Source organism: Notamacropus eugenii, chromosome 3 (assembly GCF_028372415.1).
Source record: "Notamacropus eugenii isolate mMacEug1 chromosome 3, mMacEug1.pri_v2, whole genome shotgun sequence".
NCBI lineage: Eukaryota > Metazoa > Chordata > Mammalia > Diprotodontia > Macropodidae > Notamacropus > Notamacropus eugenii.
The window spans coordinates 49255909-49276670 of NC_092874.1; the positions used below are offsets into that span (position 1 = coordinate 49255909).

The following is a 20762-nucleotide window of genomic DNA, read 5'->3' on the forward strand; positions in this document are numbered from 1 at the left end:
GAGGTCACGAAGAGTGGGCTATGACTGAAAACAACTGAACAAATACACATGTGTATGCATATAGACACATACATGCATGTCTATCACATAGGCACATCAAGTTTATGTTCATACGTATACATATAGACAAAATACACATTTTATGGAGGCAGCTAGGTAGTTCAGTGGATAGAGCACTGGGGCTGGAGTCAGGAAACCCTAAGTTAAAATCTGGCCTCAGATACTCACTGGCTGAGTGACCCTGGGCAAGTCACTTAACCTCTATGTGTCTTAATCTACTGGAGAAGGAAATGGCTACCCACTCCGGTACCTTTGCCACAAAAGCCTTATATGGGGGTCACAAAAAGTTGGACATGACTAAATGATTGAACAACTAACCACTTCTGGGATTCATCTAAATATAAGTGATACTTTCAGAAGGAATCTATAAAGAATTACTAAAGTTTGAAAGTCCTGCACAAATGAAAGACTCTGCAGTATGGGTGGTAATTTCATAAATGCTATTCATCAAAGGCAAGAGCTTTAGTTGGCATCCAATAAATGAATTTGAATTTATGGGCCACAGCTTACATAATAAAAATGGCACCTGGACAGTGAAGCAGTATGCATAATAATGGCTAAAAAGAATAGATTTGCCAGTAGCTGGACAAATGTAATCCAAAGGGCATACTAATAAAACTGATGTTATATAATGCCTTACAATTATTTTCTAGTTTTTCAGAATAAAACTGGAAAATAATTGTAAGGCATTATATAACATCAGTTTTATTCTCAAAACACTCTATTATCATCTCCTTTTTACATACATAGACAAACTGAGGTAAATAAGATTAAGTGGCTTGTTTGGGGCAGAATTTGAACTTAGGTCTTCCAGACTTCATCCACATCCAACACTATCCACAGTGTCACGGCTGCTTTTAAGGTGAGTGTTTAAAACGAGAAGGGAAAGGGAAAGTCAAGCTTGACACAGAATGGAACAACAGTAGTGGCACCTACACATTCACAACAGCCAAGGTGTAAGAAAGAAGCCAGAAATAAAATTGATAGCTCCAAAAGCTGCAACAAGTACACAATGGCATACAAAGTGTGGGTGACAAGCAAAACTGACTAGTGACCCCAATGTCAGAAGGTAAATTTGACTTCATAATTGCCAGTGAGGGGAGATAAGACTTAGATCTAGAATACTTTCTGGAAGCACGCATCTTATTCAAAAGGAAAAGAATGGGGAGAGTGCTGATTTTAAGAGAATATACTTATATTTTCTTCACCTGCGCTAGGTGGAGCAGTAGATAAGACTGCTGAATCCCTTGGCAAGTCACTTAACCTCTGGTCTGCTTCATTTTCCTCATCTCCCAGGGCTGCTGTGGGATAATATTTATAAGGCACTTGGCAAACCTTACAGTGCTGTATACATGCTAGCTATTATTCTTATACTTATTATTAGAGGAAATCTATAAGCCAGAAGGGGGAAACATGGATGAGGATCAGCAGGGGCAGGGGTTGACGTAAACCTCAAAAACTTGGTTTCAAATTAGGAACATAATCGAGAAGTCTTCAGCGTAAAACTGAACTTGACTGATGAGTCTTCTGGGCATCCACACTGATTCTCCTTCCTTCCACAATCATAGATATCCTTATTTGTTTCTATACTTTAGAGCTAATCCCTCACTAAGGCACCAGTGAGACAAAAAGTTAGAAAGGTAGAACTGAAAACACTTTGCCCTAATTAGATGTGTGAATATTAGTTCCTGGAAGGAACTGATTATTTTTCCTTTTTCTTTATGTCCCCAGCATTTGGCACAATAGTTCATGCTTAATAAATACCTGTTGATTAAGGGAAATTAAAGTCTCAAATACATGTGACTAGAAAGGGAGTGGTGTCCTATAGAGAAAAAGGGGGTAGGTGGAGGTGGGCAAGGAAAGACAAGTTCTGTTTTGGACGCAGAAAAGTTGAGAAGCCTACAAAACATCACAGAAGGGGAGAGGAAACACAAACCATGATCTACTGAAAGCGCTCTGCCACACACTATCTATATCTCTCAACCTACCGAGCCCTCAGATAGGACTAAATCATTTCTGGCCCTTCAAGAGTCATCTGCTAATTCTACATCTCTTTCAAAGTATTCTAGAGCCTGGATTAAATGAGATGTATGTGTAGTACTTAGCAAAGCTAAAAGTGTCACCTAAGTATTAGTTATTATTCAAAATAATTTCATAGCAAAGTATGGTGGAAAAGTAAGTCCCACTTCTACCACTGATTAGCTGGGCAAGCACCTTCAGCTCTATAAGCCTCAGTTTCCTCATCTGAAAGAGGGAGATAACAACATTTTGTACAATATAACCTACTTTATGAGACTGTGGGAAGAAATGCACTTTGGAAATTTAGTCTAAAACTGGTTAGTGTAAGTAAGCTTTTGCGTGTGTTCGTCCTTCGTTGCCGAAGAAGACCATGCCATCAGAGAAATAATGACATGACTTGCACTTGACTTTGTTTTGAATGAGGGAGGGTTGGGCAGGTCATCAGCCTCACTTCTCCTCCAGAGCCATCTGAATCCAGTGACCAGATATTCATCAGGATGACTGGAGATGACCCAGGATGAGGCAACTGGGGTTACGTGACTTGCCCAAGGTCACACAGCTAGTGAGTGTCAAGTGCCTGAGGTGAGATTTGAACTCAGGTCCTCTTGACTCCTGCACTGGTGCTCTATCCATTGCACCACCTAGCTGCCCCTAAGTAAGCTTTTATTGTGTTGGTGAATCTCCAAGAGACACTAGAAATAGGTTGAAGGTCTTTAGTTTGAACTTGTAATATGAAAATCTTATCATGGGATCTTTAGAATTTAGAGATGTTAAAAAATGTAAAAAAAAAAGATGTAAAAAAAAAAAACAAAAACCTGTCACTGTGCTGCCAGAAAGCAGAAATAAGGAGTATTTTTTCAGTTCTGTATCTGCAACTATAATAACAACTCCTCTGATTTGCTTGGAGTTTTTAAAAGTTTAGAACATAACATTAACTTTTCTCTCAAAACAACTGTGGGAAAATCGCAGGACCATAAACGCAGAGATAGGTGAGCCCTTAGAGACCCTCTAGTCCAATGCCCTCAGGATTATCCCTCTTTTAAAAAAGCAGAGGCTACCTATCCACCAAGGGTCACAGCTGAGACTAGAACTCAGATCTCCTAATTCTAAGCCTGGTGCTTTTTCATTTATACTTTGAACACTTAGACATGCATTTAAGAGTCCCCCACATTCAAATGAACACATAACCCTGGGGTTTTCAAGCCTCTGCTAACAAATAGTAAAAAGACATGACTCCCAGCTCTGCTTCTGATTTTCTCTGGAACTTCCCTGGGCACCTGGGCTCTACTTCTCCTGAAACACCATGTGGTCATGCCAGCTTCCTTATCCCCCTGGATCTCCATATTGGAGAGGGCCTGGGCCAGCCCACCTCCATTCCCTTTCTGGCTCTGCTCCTGACTCTCTCACCATTATTCCCACCCTCCCTCCTCACTTTTCACTTCCCTTTTGTATGGTGCTATGCAGCTCCTCAATGAGGGCAGGGATGGTCTTTCTTTTAACTCAGATCTCTATCTCCAGTACCTGCTTCCTCCAAGGCCTGACTTGTGGCTGTTCTCTGGGTAAATGACTAAACCTCTCAAAGTCTCAGCTTCTTACTCTGCCCGGGGGAGGTTTCTAAAAGAAGCACAAACTAGAGACCTGATAAATACCCTAAAGGGGTTGGACGATCTTTTTTTTCCCCAAGCAGCAACATCCCGTCCCTTGGCTTGGCAGATAATACTAGAAACCTAAAAGAGCAGCAGCTGATGCATTTTTTACAACAAAACTGCAGGACACTAAAATGCTGGTTCTATAGGGTGCCTAGGTAAAAAGGCCCTGGCTCTGGGCTTCTGGAGGAAACAGGAGAGCTTCAAACTGTTCAGGAGAAAATTCCCAGTACCTTCATAAAAATCCCATATCCTCAAAAAGACCTTGGATTTTTTTGGGGGGAGGGGTGTTCAGTTGCAAGACCTTGCTTGACTAAACTGTTACCTTTTCCTATCAATATGTATGAGGTGGGATTATAAAAGAACAATTTCATTTTTGAATTAGCATAAATTTAAATTTCCAAATGAGGCTTCAAGGACTCATCTTGGGAGCATACAATTATTCCAACTACAATGCTACTGTTCAAAAATATTTTTTCTAACTCTTTTTTTGGAACTGACATCGAGGCTTACTTAGCACACTGTCATTGGTGGCTGGTATTCGGTCCTTTGACAAAGGAGAATCTATTGGAAAAATCACTGGTATTGGAATAAAAGTACTGAGGGTTCAAATCACTGGTTCAAGCCTCTGGCTCTGTGTCTCAGAACCTCAGTTTCCTCGTATGTAAAAATGAAGACAATAATACTTGTACTACCAACCACAAGATTGTGAAAATGGCACTTCGAATTGGGTTTTACTTCGATGCAAAGCACACATGGGAATGTCATATGCAGGATGGGCTAGTCAGTATAAAGAGGTTTTTGTGGAGAAGGCTGGCATATATATATATAGTAATGGACTTTTAAACTCCTTAAGGATTAAAAGAAGCATCCTGTTTTTAAAAAAAAAATTATTTTCATTTGTCAACAATCACTTCCACAAAATTTTGAATTTCAAATTTTCTCTCCATCTCTACCCTCCCCCAACCCCAGAACAGCATGTAATCTGATTACCCTCTCCTCCAATCTACCTGCCCTTCTCTCAGCACTTCCTCCTTTATCCCCTTCCCTTCTATTTTCCTGTAGGGCAAGATAAATTTCTATACCCCATTGCCCATATATCTTATTTCCTAATTGCATGCAAAAACAATTTTTAACACTCTTTTTAAAGATTTGAGTTCTACATTCTCTCCCATCTCTCATCCCTATCCACCTTCATTGAGAAGGTAAGCAATTCGATAAAGGTTATATATGTGTAGTCATACAAAACATTTCCATGACAGTCATGTAGTAAAAGACTAACGTTATTTCCCTCTATCCTGTCCTCCCCTCCATTTATTCTATTCTCTCCCTTCACCTGTCCCTCTACCAAAGTGTTTGCTTCTGATTTTCACTTTCCCTAGTCTGCAAACCCTTCTATTATACCCCTCCCTTCTCTCCTTCCCCCCTACTTTACTATATGGTAAGATAAACTTCCATACCCATCTGAGCATGTACATTATTCCTTCCTGAAGCCAAATCCGATGAAAGTAAGGCTCACTTATTCCCTCTCACTTTCCCCCTCATTCCCTCCATTGTAAAAGTTCTTTCTTGTCTCTTTTATGTGAGATGATTTACTATAATGTAGCTCTCCCTTTCTCTTTTTCCCAGTACATTCCTCGCAACTCTGAATTTTCTTTTTTAGATATCACCCCTTCATATTCAGCTCACCCTGTGCCCTCTCTCTTTTTTTTTCTTGTTACAGTATTCTGCATTCCAGACTAAAATTCCCCCGATTATCCTCTGAATCAGGAGGAAAATATAACTCCTTTGATACCATACATCCTGGAAGAAGTCAGCGTTAGTGTTCTGTTTTAACTCCAAAGATAACACCCTAGATACCTGATTCTCAAATTTTGCTGACACCATAGCAACCCGGTGAAATTTTAAAATTCTGAGGGAAACATGGACACAAACACCACAGGAAATGAGGATGGTGGTGTTAAATCTAATTCCAATGTTTAAGAAATTGTGCCTAAAAAGTATACACATCCCACTTTGAAGTAACTATGGTAATTTAAGAACAAAATAAAAAAACTTTTTTTTTCACTTTATGTGCATTATTTTTTCAAATAGTTATTACTAAGTTGTTAGGATAGGAATACTTATGAAGTTGTTTGGAACTAAGTACTTAATACACAATACAAATACTCAATAAGTACTGGGTATTTCTTCTGGCCTAGAGAGCACTCTGAGACAACACAAAGTTTGAGAGCCTTTGCTCCAGATACTGAAAAGTGGAACAAGGAAAATTCTTCTCACACACAAGTTTTTGTAGCTACACCTACAAACATACTCAAAATATGACAATGGGTGAAACGAGATATGCTATTTCATTTAATGAAAATGCTAATTAGTTAGCTATTAAATTTTGTTTTTTTAAACCTTATTAAGGCTATTAAGCAATCCAAATTATTGCAAAATTAGTTCAATTGCTACTTAAATGTAAAAAGATGTTACAATTTTATCAAGTTAATAAAACGTCAACTTAAGAAATTTAATTTCTTCAATGGATCTAATATAGATAAATGAGTTATAAATTTGTATCTCTCAGACTAATTTGAAAAAGACGTCAGGTCTAAACACTATTTGTCCACAGTTGAGGTAAGTGTAGTAGGTACATGACCCTGACAACAAGCCTCATGCTACACCCAGATGGGAAAATATGATGCCAACTCTGTATAAAACTACTTAGGTGTCTTCCTTTCCATTCTAAGTAACCACTAGCCTATAATGTCCTTGAATAAGCAGATAAAAAGGGAACCAACCAGAATTGGGCCATTTATTTTTATGATGACTGTTTCAATGAGGACCAGAGGCATTTCCCAAAAGTAGTCAGATGAAAAGTACATTAACACAGAAAAAGACCAAAAACAGTTCAGAAAGAGTCACAGAATGATTTTGTTATCATTTTATATATGAATTTAATATATCTCTTTAAAAAACAATGTATATAACAGGAGTTCAAGGCTTTGTGTATAATCAACTTTTTTGTTCTCATTTGCATATTTAAATGCTTGCTGATAACTTTTCATAGTAAAAAGCAAAACATTTTTAAAAGAAAGTACAGGTATTGCTTACGTAAGAAATATGAATATCCAAACGGGATCAAAGAAGCAAGGAATTCAGAGGTGAAAGTGACCTTACAGATTATCAGGGTTATTAAGCTCTTAATTTTAAAGATAAGAAAGTGGAAGCTCAGACAAGTTAAGTGACTTACCCTAGCTCACAGAGCTAGAAGTTGAACTTGAATTCTCTGAATCTTCTGTCCCTCAAAAACTCCCCTTCCCACCTTATAAAATTGCATTTCTTTCTTTTCCAAGCAAAAGAAACACTATTATTCCTTTTAAAAAAGTATATAGGACACTTTATCTTATTGAAATAATTATTTCTAACTCCATCCATCTCCTATGGTAAAATACAAAAAATCTACAAGCAACTTTATAGATGCAAACAACTTTACTGGTTTTCTATTATATTTACGATCTTGAACTACTTTTGAAAAACACTTCATTTTCCACCATTAGTTGTTTTGCAGCTATTTTCAACAAAAGAATATCTGTGTATTTAGCTTATCTGAAAAATGAATGTTATGTAATAAAAACAAAAAACATCAATAAAAGTTGAAAAGAAAAAAAATCCAACGTGTGTTTGTATTTTACAGAGAAAGACACTCATTTTTAAGTTTGACCACTTGTGAAATTAAAGAAATAAAGAAAATATTAAATGGTACCAAAATGAATAAGGGATGTTACTGTTGTTATCATTACAAAAGTTTCATTCAAAAATCTTTTTCAATCTGGATACTTACTTCAATAGTGTAGGACTGGTCATGTTTGATTATTTCTCCAGTATTTAAAGTTCTCGTTATATCAGGAGTCACTGATGCTCCTCTCTGAGAACTAGTCATGTACAACTCATCACTCTGTGACTGATCAATACTAGAAGTATGTGAAGATTCTTCACATTTTTTAGCTGATGGCTTTTTCTTCCCTTTCTGCTGTTTGGAAGAATTCTGTGCCTCAGCCCGAGCTTTCTTTAGCTGATACTGGGCAAGCTACATTAAAAAAAAAAAAAAGAATTAATTTGGAAAATTTCCTATTTTATTGCCAATAAGTTATATCATATAAAAGCTTCTGACTCACTTCTTAAAGGATCAAAATAATGATATTAAGATATTAAAATGCTACAAAATTAAAAATATATATTCTGAATGAATTTCAACATAAGCTTAATCAATTACAAATAAAATGAAATAATAAATAATAAATTTTTGACAGTCAAAGATTTCACACTACACTCAATAACTAGCCAGTGATCTGTACACAGTAGGAGCTTAATAAGCATATGTTATAATGTAGTGTGGCAATTTAATGTAGGCCCACTCAAGGATAAAATTTTGGGAAGCATACTTTTAAAATCTATTAAGTCAAAGCACAAAATCAACACTACATTTTAAAATAATTCAATATATAATTCGACTCGACAAGCACTTAGGTATCTACTACGTCCAAGGCACATGGAGATGGGATGGGGATGGAGGACACCAAGAAAAAAATGGAAAATATTCCCTGTTCTCAAGAAGCTTAATATGTATAGAAACTAATTTGAGAAGGGAGAGAATGCTAAGATTCGAGGAATCAAGAAAACCTTCCTTTTTCTAGGAGGTGGTGCCTAAGCTATACCTTGGGGAAGTTAAGGATTCTAAGCATCAGAGAGGAATCAGCAAGTATTGTATGACTAGGCCTGTGCAAAAGCAGAGTCGCAGAGGTTCAGGGAAAAAGTACATACATGAGTTTGGCAAAAATGAATCATGTAAGGAAAATGCAAAAGGTGCCTAGAAGTTACACCATAAGCAGGCTTTAAAGACCAATCAATTCATCAACAAGACTTAGTAGATATAATAAGTATGCCTTGGGGTATACCCATACTTAGCAAGCAGGAGGCAGAAGATGATCTAGCGGTAAAATGAGAAAGAACAGCCCCGGAAGAGGGAAATCCAGAGAAAGCAGCTAACTAACAAAGAACATTTCACCAATTGTTAAGCTCCCCAAAAGAGAGCCAGGGAAAAGTATGACTTGTTATTGAAACCATTCCATCTTATTCCCTTGTGAGGGTGAAGTATTCAAATGATGGCTAAACTCAGGGTTTCAAGAGTGGTAACAAGGACATAAATGGACAGGGTTATATATAACTCAAGCTCCAGGCCCCACTTTAGGAAAACTGAAGACACAGAAGAGATGACTTACGAAACAAGTTTAGGAACCAATTCTCTTTATAAAGGGATTTAGCTGCAAAGTTCCTTTCATACTTCCCAGATACATGTAACTGTGGATCATTAACTATTACACACAGACACAAAAACTCGAAGAGAAAATGTTAGAGGAGGCATTACCAACGAAAACGTCACCTGAAGCAGAGATAACACAGCTGAAATTATAATATAACTGCAGGAACTGACTTCACAAAAATAAATTTTGCAGTTCTTCTCCAGTTAAGTACTGCTGTCGCTTCTCTAGGCATACCTTACTTGCACACAATGACTGCAACTGAAGATATTTAAATCAAGGATTTTAAAATTTTATGTCGAAACATCTTCAGTGCAAATGACTATTTAAGAGGATACTAAAATTAGAAGAAATGTTGAGCTTTGCATATAAGTGACCATGGATTTCTGAAGGCCTCAAGTTTTTCAGCAACCTGGAAATGCTTTAAGAATGGCCCCATGACCCCAAAGGCCCACCACAAAGTTACCAGGAGGAAGAGCAAGTTTTGTCCCACAGCAACACAAAAGAGTTTCTCCTAAGATATGAAGAGGAAGAGGGAAAGCAGGGGCTGGGGATTTGATGTGTGTCCATGAGAGAGTATTATCACCAACAAAATTACAGATCCCTGAAGTGATGAAATTGGATTTTTAGGACATGTCCTTGGTAAATTAGATGATGTCATATGAGATGATCATGACCTTCCAGGACATGGCCTATGATGCCTTTGTTAAAATTCCGCGGCTATTTGGAACACAGGTCTGACTCAGTGTGGCAAAGGTTACCTTTTTCTTGTAAGAACTTCATCATCATTTGAAAAGAAATGAAATAGTTAAAGGGGAATTACTTACCTTAGAAGGTAAGATGAAAGCATAAGTGTGGCTTCAGCCTGCCTTATGGACAATCTTCTTTTCTGACTGATTTACCTTTTAGGGCTCAGGCACACTAATCATGAGGTTTTACAAATCCCTGTATAGAAGTCCTTTTTACTTGAGAATAATTTCTTTTACAAATTTAAACTTGTTTTCTTTGTCTGACTAGCTTTGGGCAAAATTGGGACTCATGGCAAGAAAATTTCTGTCCCTAAGATTTCAACTCTGAATACTTTAAGAGGGAATGGAGATATTTCTGTCTAAATATCGAGAAGAATGATCTCTGAGGTGAGACCTTGGATATCTTTCATGCCTTCTTGTAGACAAAATGGAAAGAAATGAGCTAAATAAGAGTACATTTACACCAAGGGTTCTTAATCTGGCGTCAAAGAATTTGTTTTGTAAATATTTTGAATGGTGTATTTCAATGTAATTGATTTTCTTGTAATCCTTTGTATTTTCTTGTATGCATTTAAAAACATTATTTTGAAAAGATATGTAGGTTTCACCAGACTGTCAGGGGGCTCAAGATACAAAAAAGGTTAAGAACCTCTGACAGATTTCACAACTGGCTGAATGGCTATCAGCCTAGAAAAAGGTCCACAGTAGAGCATCCAGGGATGTGTGATTGGCCCCATGCTATTTAACATTGTTTAAAAAAATAAATGGTTGGGATGAAAGCATAGGAGGTATACAGATCAAATCTACAAATGAAGAAATCATGGGAAGATGGCATAGAGGTTTCCGAGGGGCAGCTATCCTGCTACCCCCACCATCCCTGCAACCCTTGTGGCTGCTATACGTTAGGTATGCAGTTTCTAAAGTTAACTCCATGGTAGTGTCCTGGGAGAATCTCATAACCACAGGGAGTTGAGGCCTATAAATAAGACTAGCTTCAAGGTCCAAGAAAGTGAGGGGATGACAGTAGAGTAATGGAAAGCTTGGGGGACAAGAAAGGACAGAAAATAATAAAAATTAATACTGCACAAGAGGACAGAGCTAATAAAGAACAGGAGTAAGAAAAGGGGAGAGCACAGACTCAAATGCAAAGGCTTTTCGAAATACTCTTCTTCAAGACCTCTTCCTTTAGGTACCTAAATCTAGTGCCCTATCTACTATGCCACACTACCCCTCAAGTAAAAGGTAGGTCAATTTTAAAACTGCATTAAAAAATTTTTTTTTGTGAAGAGCAGTAGCTGTAAAGAGGTACAGAAGGTTGAGGACTGAAAAAGGACATCTGATTTAAGTTAAACTGCCACTGGTGACTTTTTGAAAGGGCAGTTTCAGTAAAGGGAGTGAAGAAGCAGAGGCAGAAAATGAAGATACCTTTTTCTTGGAGCGTGACACTGAAAGGGGTGGGGGAAGAAAGGAAGGAAGGGAAGTGTGAAATGAAAGTTAAGGCATGTTTGTAGACAGCAGTGACAAGTCAGGGGAAAGGAGAATGAAGGTGAGCAAGCTTTGGGAAGATATTGGAGAGAGAGAATGGAAACTCAAGGCGGAGTGTGGGGGGGTGCCAAACAAGAGCAGAACGTGGCAAAGTCTGGTCAGAGACCACAGTGCCAGGGCAAGGATAGAGAAAGTCTGGCCACAGAAGGGAGGGCCACTGGAGAGGGCCTACAAAGGCTCAAAGGAAGCTAGGCAGCAGTCAGAGAATGTGAAGTTCCAGACAAGAGGGGCAAGAAACGAGAGGAGACTGATGTGGAGCCTAGACAAAGTAGAGCATTTCTTTCTAAGAAAACTATGGATGTTGGGGATGGAGGGCTAGTATCACCGGCTTTCCCATGACATAGGCACTGGCACAGAAGGATAATTTCTGAGCATACGAAGAACTAGCCAAGCAGATTCCACACATTTATTCTGGGCACCTATGGCCAACTGATCCTATGGCCATAGAATCAGAAATGAATGAATGGAAAAGCCCAACTCAAAAAAGAATTTTAAGCAGAAAGGGCCTTAGGAGAGTAAGCAGATATTCTGGGAAGAAGGTTATGAGAATTCCGATCTTTTTCTACCTGTGAGGACAGAATAGTAGAGGAAGATGAGATGGACTATAGTGCTTCACAGGAAATTCTCTTTAGACACTTAAAAGGTCGACATGTTCTTACTATGGAACTGAGTAAAGTGAAGGAAACCTGTAGTTTTCTAGCTGTCTGAGGGCTGGGGATTTGGGGACCCCAGTAAATAAGGAAAAATGATAGTAGCATGAAATCTGAAAGAAGAAGTGATGAGCCAAACTAATAAAAAAAAAAGGTTACAGGACAAGAGTGCTTCTAGTACCTTACAACTTATAAAAACTATCCTCTGATCCAGACCACCTTTTCTTTCAGGACAGTGCAGTTAAGAATCCAAATTTAAGTCAGAATACAAATTTTAAAATAATTCTATGTTTAGTGAGGTCTTGCCTTGCTCTCTCTGACTCACAAGTTGTTGGGAGTTACAGGTTCTGTCCTCCCTCTTGGTTATCCCTGAAGCTGGGACTCAGGTTAAAGAACAATCCTACCCTGCAGCCTCAGAGAAGAGAGGAGATATAAGAGAAATGAAAAGATAAGAGGACCTCTTTGCATCCTAAAAGAGTGCATCAGAAGGGCTTACTTCAAGTGTTAGAGGAAGGTGGAACCAAATGGCTACAAATTCACCTTGGACATACATGGAGTGGAAAAGAGGCCCTTTTGAAAGGATCAAGAAAAAGTTGCCCCTTTGGTCAACTGAAAAGACCTTTTCATGGAAGGCGGGCCAGTCAGGTAGAAGAATACATGTCACTTCTTATCAATCACACTAAACTTCAAAAAAAAAAATCCTAAAAGTAGCTCAAAGGAACAGGTGCAAGACCAGTTACCTCACTTGTATGTTGCTGAACTAGTCTAAACCTCATTTGACCCATTTGGCCCATTCAATATTTAATCTCAAAAAAGTAGCCAACTGTGGCACTATCATAAGATAGTTATGCATATCTTTAACAGAGCCCTCAGAATAATGAAATAAGAAAACCTCACAATAAGGACAAATACATTATTGATACCTGTCTGTGTTCATACTCAGAAATATTCTCAAGGTCATTTGGACATTAGGACAGATTAACTCAGTTGAGCATGTAATCCTAGGTTCTTGAAGGCTAAGAAAGCAGAGACCAGGCTCAGCAGGCCCGTAGCAGCCTTCAGGCCCTACAAAGAAGGATTTGAGTGGCCCAGCAACAAGATGTGTCTACTTTACAAGGTCCAACTAGTGAAGTAAAGAGAAGTTCATCACCAGTAGCTAGCCACTTGGTGATTAATTCTTCAGTCATAGCAATTAATAAAACAAAGAAAAATATAAAATGGTTCCAGTCCTACCTAATACCACTTCTGCTTCAAAAGTAATAGAAAGGGGGCCAAGGGTGCTAAGAATCACATTTTTGAAAAATGCACACAAATACCAAATGTTCATAAAGTAAATGTACTTTTGGAGCGGAGGGTAAGAGAGGAACAGTTTGAGGGAACAGGAAAGGCTTCATGTAGGACATGGCACTTGAGCATAAGGTCCAGAAGAAGTTAGGGATTTGACAAGGTCAAGTGAGGCAGCTCAGCCAGTGCAGAGGCACAGACATAGGAGATGGGATTTCCCACAGCAAGGAGGCCATTTTGGCTAAAATGTAGCACGTATCAAGTGATATAATATACAATAAGTCTGGAAATGAGGGTTGGAGCCAGGTAACACAGAATTTTAAATACCTAGCAGAAGAATTTATATTTGATAGTAGAGGCAATAGTGAGGTATTTTAAAATAGAGGAAGGACAATAATTAGACCTACATTTCAGGAACATCCCTGATGTCTGTGCAGATGATGGATTAGAGAGGGGAAGGACTTGGGGCAACAAGACCGATGGGAAGGCTATTGAAATACTCCAGGATAGAAACTATGAGGACCTGAACATGGGTGGTGGCTCCCTATGTAGAAAGGAGACTGATGACAAAGACTGTGGAGAACTCGCAAGACTGAGGAACTGACTGGTATGGGAAGTGAGGGGCAGTCAAGTTTCAAGGGTGACTGAAAGGTTGTGAGATCTTTGTTCGATGACTAACAAATGGAACTGAAGGAACAAAATACCATTTTTAACATTCTCACTACAAATTAATCCAGAAGGCAAAAGAAGTTAACAATGCAAGGATGGCCCACAGGTTCCCCTTTTAGAAGCATTAAGTTGGCCAGGTCTTGGTTTCTAGTCAGGGTGGCATCAGGAACCTGGTGAGATAGCCAGGAAATTAAACAAAGCCAGTCTTAACAAGAAGCCAACCCTAAGGTTGGCAGAACACCTTAGGCTGACTATTTCTTTTAATATTTACAACAATCCTGTAAGTGCACTGCCATTATCATCCCCATTTCATGGATGAGAAAATTGCTAATAAGTATCTGAGGTAGGATTCAAATTCAGATCTTGGGCTAAAATGCTTTTGGGAAACTGGGTGACATTTTTTTTAATGATTCTAAGCCATTCTCTGGGGAAAAAAGGCTTACATTTTTGACATTAATATTATTCTGGTGATATACAGCTTTGATTTGTGTAACATCATAGTCTCCAAAAAAGTAACAATGGGCAAACCTAAAAGCAATGAACAGAGTCATGTACTGAGAACTAGTGACGATCAATGAACACACCACGGCATCCAGAGATCCTCAAGCATCCATACAAGGTCAAGACAATATGGAGTCACATAAGAAGAGAAGTGGATGGACCTGTTTTGGAAATATCTATCACTGAAACACCAAGAAGTAAAAGGGGGGTAAGAGTGGAAGAGGCAAAGGAGGAGGAAGAGGGTAGTGGCAGTGTCACAACCTAGGTGTCATCGGTGACTTCTCTTTCACCTTCTCATATTCAATCTGTAGGTAAGTCCTGTCAATTCTACCTTCACAATGTCTCTTTCTATATATAAACTCTCCTCTTTCTTCTGACACTGCTACCACCCTGGGTCCTAACCTTTACCACTTCATGCCTAGATTAGTGTTAACAGCCTTCTGGTTCATCTCCCTGCCTCATCTCTCCTCACACTCCAGTCCACCCTCCACTCAACTATCAAAGTGATCTTTCTAAATATAAAATATATAAAATTTGCAATCTATTCATCTCATTCAAGTTCCACTGCAACCCTCTGAGCCTGGTCTCTATTATCACCCCAATTTATGCATGGGTACAATGAGACCAAAAATGGTTAAGTAATTTGCCCATGGACAAAAGTTTCATAGTTGAGATTAGAACTAAGGCCTCTCTGACTTCCAAGTCCAGTACCTATCCACTGTACAATCCAGCCTCTAAAAGCCGGAGCAGCTGAAGTCCACAGTTAAGTGATCTTGCTTTCATGGAGCTCATATTCTAATGAGACACACAATACTATCAACTACATGCAAACAGGATATATTCATGAGAATGATCTCAGAGCCAAGTAAAATAACTATGAGGAGAGGTTGCAAAGAGGCAAATTTAGGATTCCTGTGAGGAACAACATCCTAATAATTTACCTGCCCCCAAGTAGAATGGGGTAGCTCTTAGGTAGTGGATTCCCTTTCACTAGAGGTCTTCAAAGGGTCCATGATCATTAAACCACAAAAAAATATGGACCAGAATTCAAGTCCCCGAAACCTATCTCAGTGCTCTCTGTATCTGACAATTACTGTAGCATTTCATATACAGACTTTCAGAGTTGGAAGGGACCTTAAATCCAACCCTTAATCCATTTTATAAATTTAGAACATGATACCAGGGAAGCGGATTCCATCAAAGGGTCACGCTTGAGGATTTAGAGGGCCACATGTGGCACTGAGACTGTAGGTTCCCTAACTCTGAGCAGGGGAGCACAATACAGCACAATGCTACAGTTAGTAGTGATGGTTTAATTATATAACACTCCACACTTCAGAAAGCACTTTTTTCTCCTTATTATAGATACGAAAGCGGAAACTTAGAAAGGTAACTGATTTGTTCGGTCATACAGTTCATAACGTAGCAAATAAAAAACTCAAACCCAAGTCTTCTATCTCTAAGTCCAGTGTTTTTTCCACTACACTATTATGAAAAGTTCAGAATTAATAGAAGCTAACTATAATTTGCAAATAAAGTTTAAATAAAATTAACTTTTCATAAGGTGCTTTAATGGTATGAAAATTTAAACTGAATTTTACTAGTATATAAAATGACCAAGGAAATTCCTTATAGCTGATGATTCACGGCAAGAGAATCAATTTGAGTTTTTCACATATTGTGCATTTTGAGATAAAATGTAATTACATGTATTTCTACTGAAATGCAGACAGAGCGTAACAGAAAAATAATGTTTTGTTTTAATATATACAATATTTTGAAGAGTCTAGTTTTATTTCATTAACTTTAAAAAGGATTTTTGCTTCATGGAATAACGTACTCTTTCCCTGTGACTCTTTCGTCTTCAAATATATTCCTTGTTCACTTCCTGTTTTGAATGTTCTACTATCCAACTTTCAGTTTCACTGGGATTGTTAACATATACGGGAACCCTCCTTGTTAACTCTATCCTTATTGGATTGCATTCTGACTTTCCTATGGGATGACAGATCTACAGCTGTAAAGTCATCTGATTTATCTCCTCACTGTACAGAGGAGACCCAGAAAGATTAAATTCCTTGCCCACAGTCACCTGAGTAGTTGTAGCTCAGCTGCCATGTGAGGCCAGGTCATCTGACTCCAAATCCAGACTTCTTCAGTTGTATCATGCTGCCTCTCTTTAACAGATCACTTCTATCTGCTCAGTTCTTCTTGCCTTCCTGGATTCCTAGTTCCTTCTTTAAGAGCTTCTTCTATAAGAAGCTTTAAATAGCCCACTTTCCAGTCTCTCCTCTTATTCTATCCCTTCACTTAGTTTCATCCTTTGAGATTTATATAGTTTTCCAACAAAGCTCCAATACCATGAAGAACACTTATAAATTGTACACATTTTTCCCTTGCTATTGGCAATGAACTGATTCAAATTGAAGAACTTAATAAGGCTCACAGATTTATAAAATTACAAGTCAAAGGATATGACCATGCAGTTTTCAGAGGAACAAATTAAAGCTATCCATAATCCTATGGAAAAAAATGCTCTAAATTATTATTGATTAGAGAAATGCAAATTAAAACAACTCTGAGGTACCACCTCACACCCATCAGATTGTTAATATGGCAGAAACAGAAAATGGTAAATTGGAGTTGGAGAAATTGTGGGAAAATTGGAATACTAATGCATTGTTGGCAGAGTTGTGAACTGATCTAACCATTCTGGAGAGGTATTTGGAATTATGTCCAAAGAGCAATCAAACTCTGCATACCCTTTGATCTAGCAATACCACTTACTAAGTCTGTATCCCAAAGATATCATAAAAATGGGAAAACGACAGACACATACAAAAATATTTATAACAGTTCTTTTTGTGGTGGTAAAGAATTAGAAATTGAGGGGATGCCCATCAATTGGGGAGTGGCGAACAAGTTGTGGTATGTGAATGTAATGGAATACTATTGTGCTATAAGAAATGATAAGCAGGTGGATTTAAGAAAAACCTGGAAAGACTCACATGAACTGATACCGAGTGAAATGAGCAGAACTGAGAGAACATTGTACACAGCAACATTGTGCGATGATTAACTATGAGAGACTTAGCTCTTCTCAACAATACAATGATCTAAGACAATTCCAAAAGACTTGTGATGGAAAATGCTATCCATGATGCGAGAAAGAACTATGAAGTCTACTGTGCTATAAGAAATGATGAGCAAGAAGATTTAAGAAAAACCGGGAAAGACTTGACATGAACTGATGCTGAGTAAAGTGAGAACCAGGAGAACACTGTGAAAGCATACTGTTTTCACTTTATTTTTGGTTTTTTCTTTCTTGTGGTTTTTCCCTTTTGTTCTGATTCTTCTTCCACAACATGACTAATGTGGAAATGTTGAACAGGATTATACACGTATAACATATATCAGATTGTTTGCTCTCTTGGGGAGGGGAGAGGAAAGGAAGAAAGAAAAATTTGGAACTCAAAATTTTATAAAAGATATGTTGAAAACTATCTTTACATGTAATTGAGGAAAAATATTATTTAAGGGGAAAAAAGAAACCTTTAAAAAAAAGAACTGAATAAGACTCAGTACTTGTAAACAAGCATAAAACAATGCTGAAAGAAAGTTACTTTCTTCACATTAGAATAATGTAGCTTTAATTTCCAAGGTCCAGAAATTATAATTTTTTTCCTTACTCATAAGCTCAATACTTGAGAATTTGTGGGACTGAGCAGTTTAATTACCAATATAATTTTTTTCACTGCTTTTCATGTAGTATTAATGTGATACTGGACATTTCCGGCCAAAACTATTTTGTTTATTGCTGAACATTTAGTAAAAAAGACTAACAGTCTTACCATTCAAGCAAAAAAGCATGAGGCCACCAAAAAAGAATGTTAGCTTAGTTTTAATGTTACTGTATTGATTTTTTTCCTAAGAAAAAAGGTACTGTCAGTTATATAAAATTCTGTACATTAGTGTACTGCTGTGGTTTGTGGGATTTTGCTGGAGAATTAATAGAATTTTATGAAATACAGAGTATGCATTTGCACCAGTAATAATTTACTGCGGATTTTAACAAAACCGACCTTTACTTGGTTCTGCTCACAAATACCATAATGCTCTCTTTTTATATGAAGTTGCAAATATTTTTACTTTGAAAAAATAATGCAATAGTTTTGACAGGAAAAGAAATTAACCATTTAGTTCTGCAGCATGGGCAGTTTGTGTTGCCTTTCTCAACAATACATCTCTATAATACCATCCAGAATGATGCTAGCACAGTTCTAGAAAAAAGAAATAAATGATAACGAAGATGGAAAAACAAAACAAAACAAAAAATAAACTGAATATTAGTAATTATGACCAAACTTGGCCCTGGAGAATCAATCAATTAAGCCATTATTAAATAACTGCTATAGCACTGTACAAGAGATACTAAAAGAAAATGAAACCACCCCTGACCTTAAGGACAGTGTAGGATAGACAAAATAAATACAAGATAATGGGAGACTGGAGGAGAGATAATAATTGAGAAAATATATTAACTTCCTTTCTTTGCAGAGGTAAGGGACTCTTGGTGTGGAATACTGCATATACTGTATGTCAGTCAATAAACATTTATTAAATGGCTACAATGTGCCAGTGGTGCTAAGAGTGCTAAGCAGTGGAGATATAAAGAAAGACAAAAGATACTTCCTGCCCTCAAGTAGCTCACAATCTAATCAGGTAAATAACATGCAAATAAATATGTACAAACAAGCTATATACAAAGCAAAATGAGAAATAATCAACAGAGAGTGCACTAGAATTAAGAGGGATTGTTGGTTTTGCAGAACTGCCTTTCTTTCTCTTTCTTTTACAATAATTATTACAAATGATTGTCTAACAGGTCCAAGGGAAATACAGATTTAGAAATGAATATAAAACCAAAAGACATCAATAAAAATAAGATAACTATGTTTAGGGAGTAAAATGTGCTTATAACTGTTTGCCTTTGGAGGTTAATAAGAAATTTTTTATTTCTAGGGCTCTAGACAAAAGGCCCAATTATAAATAACTGATTTTAGAAAATAAAGTACATTTTTTGCTCTTTTCAACCTAAGTACCACTAGTGTCAGAAAATTACTTTTCAAAAGTCTTTCTCAAAAAAAAAGTCTTTCACAATTAAAAAAAAGATTTCAATTCCACGTGGCAATATCAGTATTTTCTTCTAAAAGAAAGGTTAAATTCCTAATAGTAGGAATTTATGATTTATACAGGGTTTCCTGTCCTTACAACTCCATGAGGGAGAGCAGCAGAAATGTTATTATCTAGACTTTAAATATAAGAAACCTAAGGCTTAAAGTGATTAAGTGACTTTCCTGTAGGCACCCAGATAATAAGCAAGATACCTTAGAGATCAGCTACTACAAACACTGGCCCCCTCCTCCCATTTAAACCCTGCTCTGTTCAGCATGCTTATGCAGCTTCTCTAAGCAGAATCAGGTAGGAGGAATAGGGGTTCTGACCTTTCTCATGCAGAACTGACAAAGACAAAATTTTAAAAACCCAGAAGATTTATAATTCTAGTTTTGTGAAAAGAGTCCTGGGTTCAAGTTTCCTCTCTGATCCTGGGTGACCCTGAGTAGGTCACTGAACTTCTCTCACCTCTGTTTCTTATCTGTGGGGTTTGGGATCGGGGTATGGACTGCATGATCTTTATAATGCTGTCAGTCTCTGAACCTTGTGAAAAAAATGATACACTGTATCACTGTCCAAACAATAAGCTATGTGGTTTCAGAATGGTTTTATTTTCAGTTCAAGAATGATACCTGGATTGAAGGTAGAGAAAATTCCAGGTTAAAAGTCAAACCAGGATTTTTGTAAAATCAGATAATGTGATCAAAGCTTTAGAATTATAAATGGCCTTGAAGGTCAAAAAAATCAACTCCCCTCTCTTATTTTACAGGTAAGGGGACTTCAGACAAGAGAGAATAAAAAACTATCTCTCTTAAGGTCACATGGACATTAAAGGTGTCCTGGACTGACCAATCCCGAGTCCCTGGATCCCAATCCAGAAATCTTTCACTAAACCACATCTTCTTTGATTGGTTTTTTGAAGGTATAGCCTCCTTGCTCCCTCAACTTGTACACAAACATCAAACATTCTACTCAGGAACTCGGAATGCAGCAACTGAAGCAGCAATAAAGAGGCTTCTAAGAATGTTCTCTTCACTCTCAGCACTTAAAAAACCCAACTGAATAAATTCAGTCACTCAAGCCTTGACTCTAAATAAAGTGAGTCCAGATGTATTAATGTGAAGACTCAGTGAAAGCTGTACTCACTAAAATCTTAAC

At 37.6% G+C, this 20762-nt stretch overlaps 1 protein-coding gene and 1 long non-coding RNA gene across 16 annotated transcripts in view; both read right to left on the bottom strand.

The window, feature by feature from the left end:
• The window catches only part of LOC140530917 (uncharacterized), a 1083438-nt gene that overhangs the window by 829137 nt on the left and 233539 nt on the right, over positions 1-20762 (bottom strand). The window lies entirely within an intron of this gene.
• Positions 1-20762, bottom strand: part of LOC140531012 (uncharacterized) — a 72481-nt gene that overhangs the window by 49180 nt on the left and 2539 nt on the right. Inside the window, 1 exon segment of the mRNA XM_072650213.1 lies at positions 7555-7800. Within this exon segment, the coding sequence (XP_072506314.1) occupies positions 7555-7800 (246 nt within the window).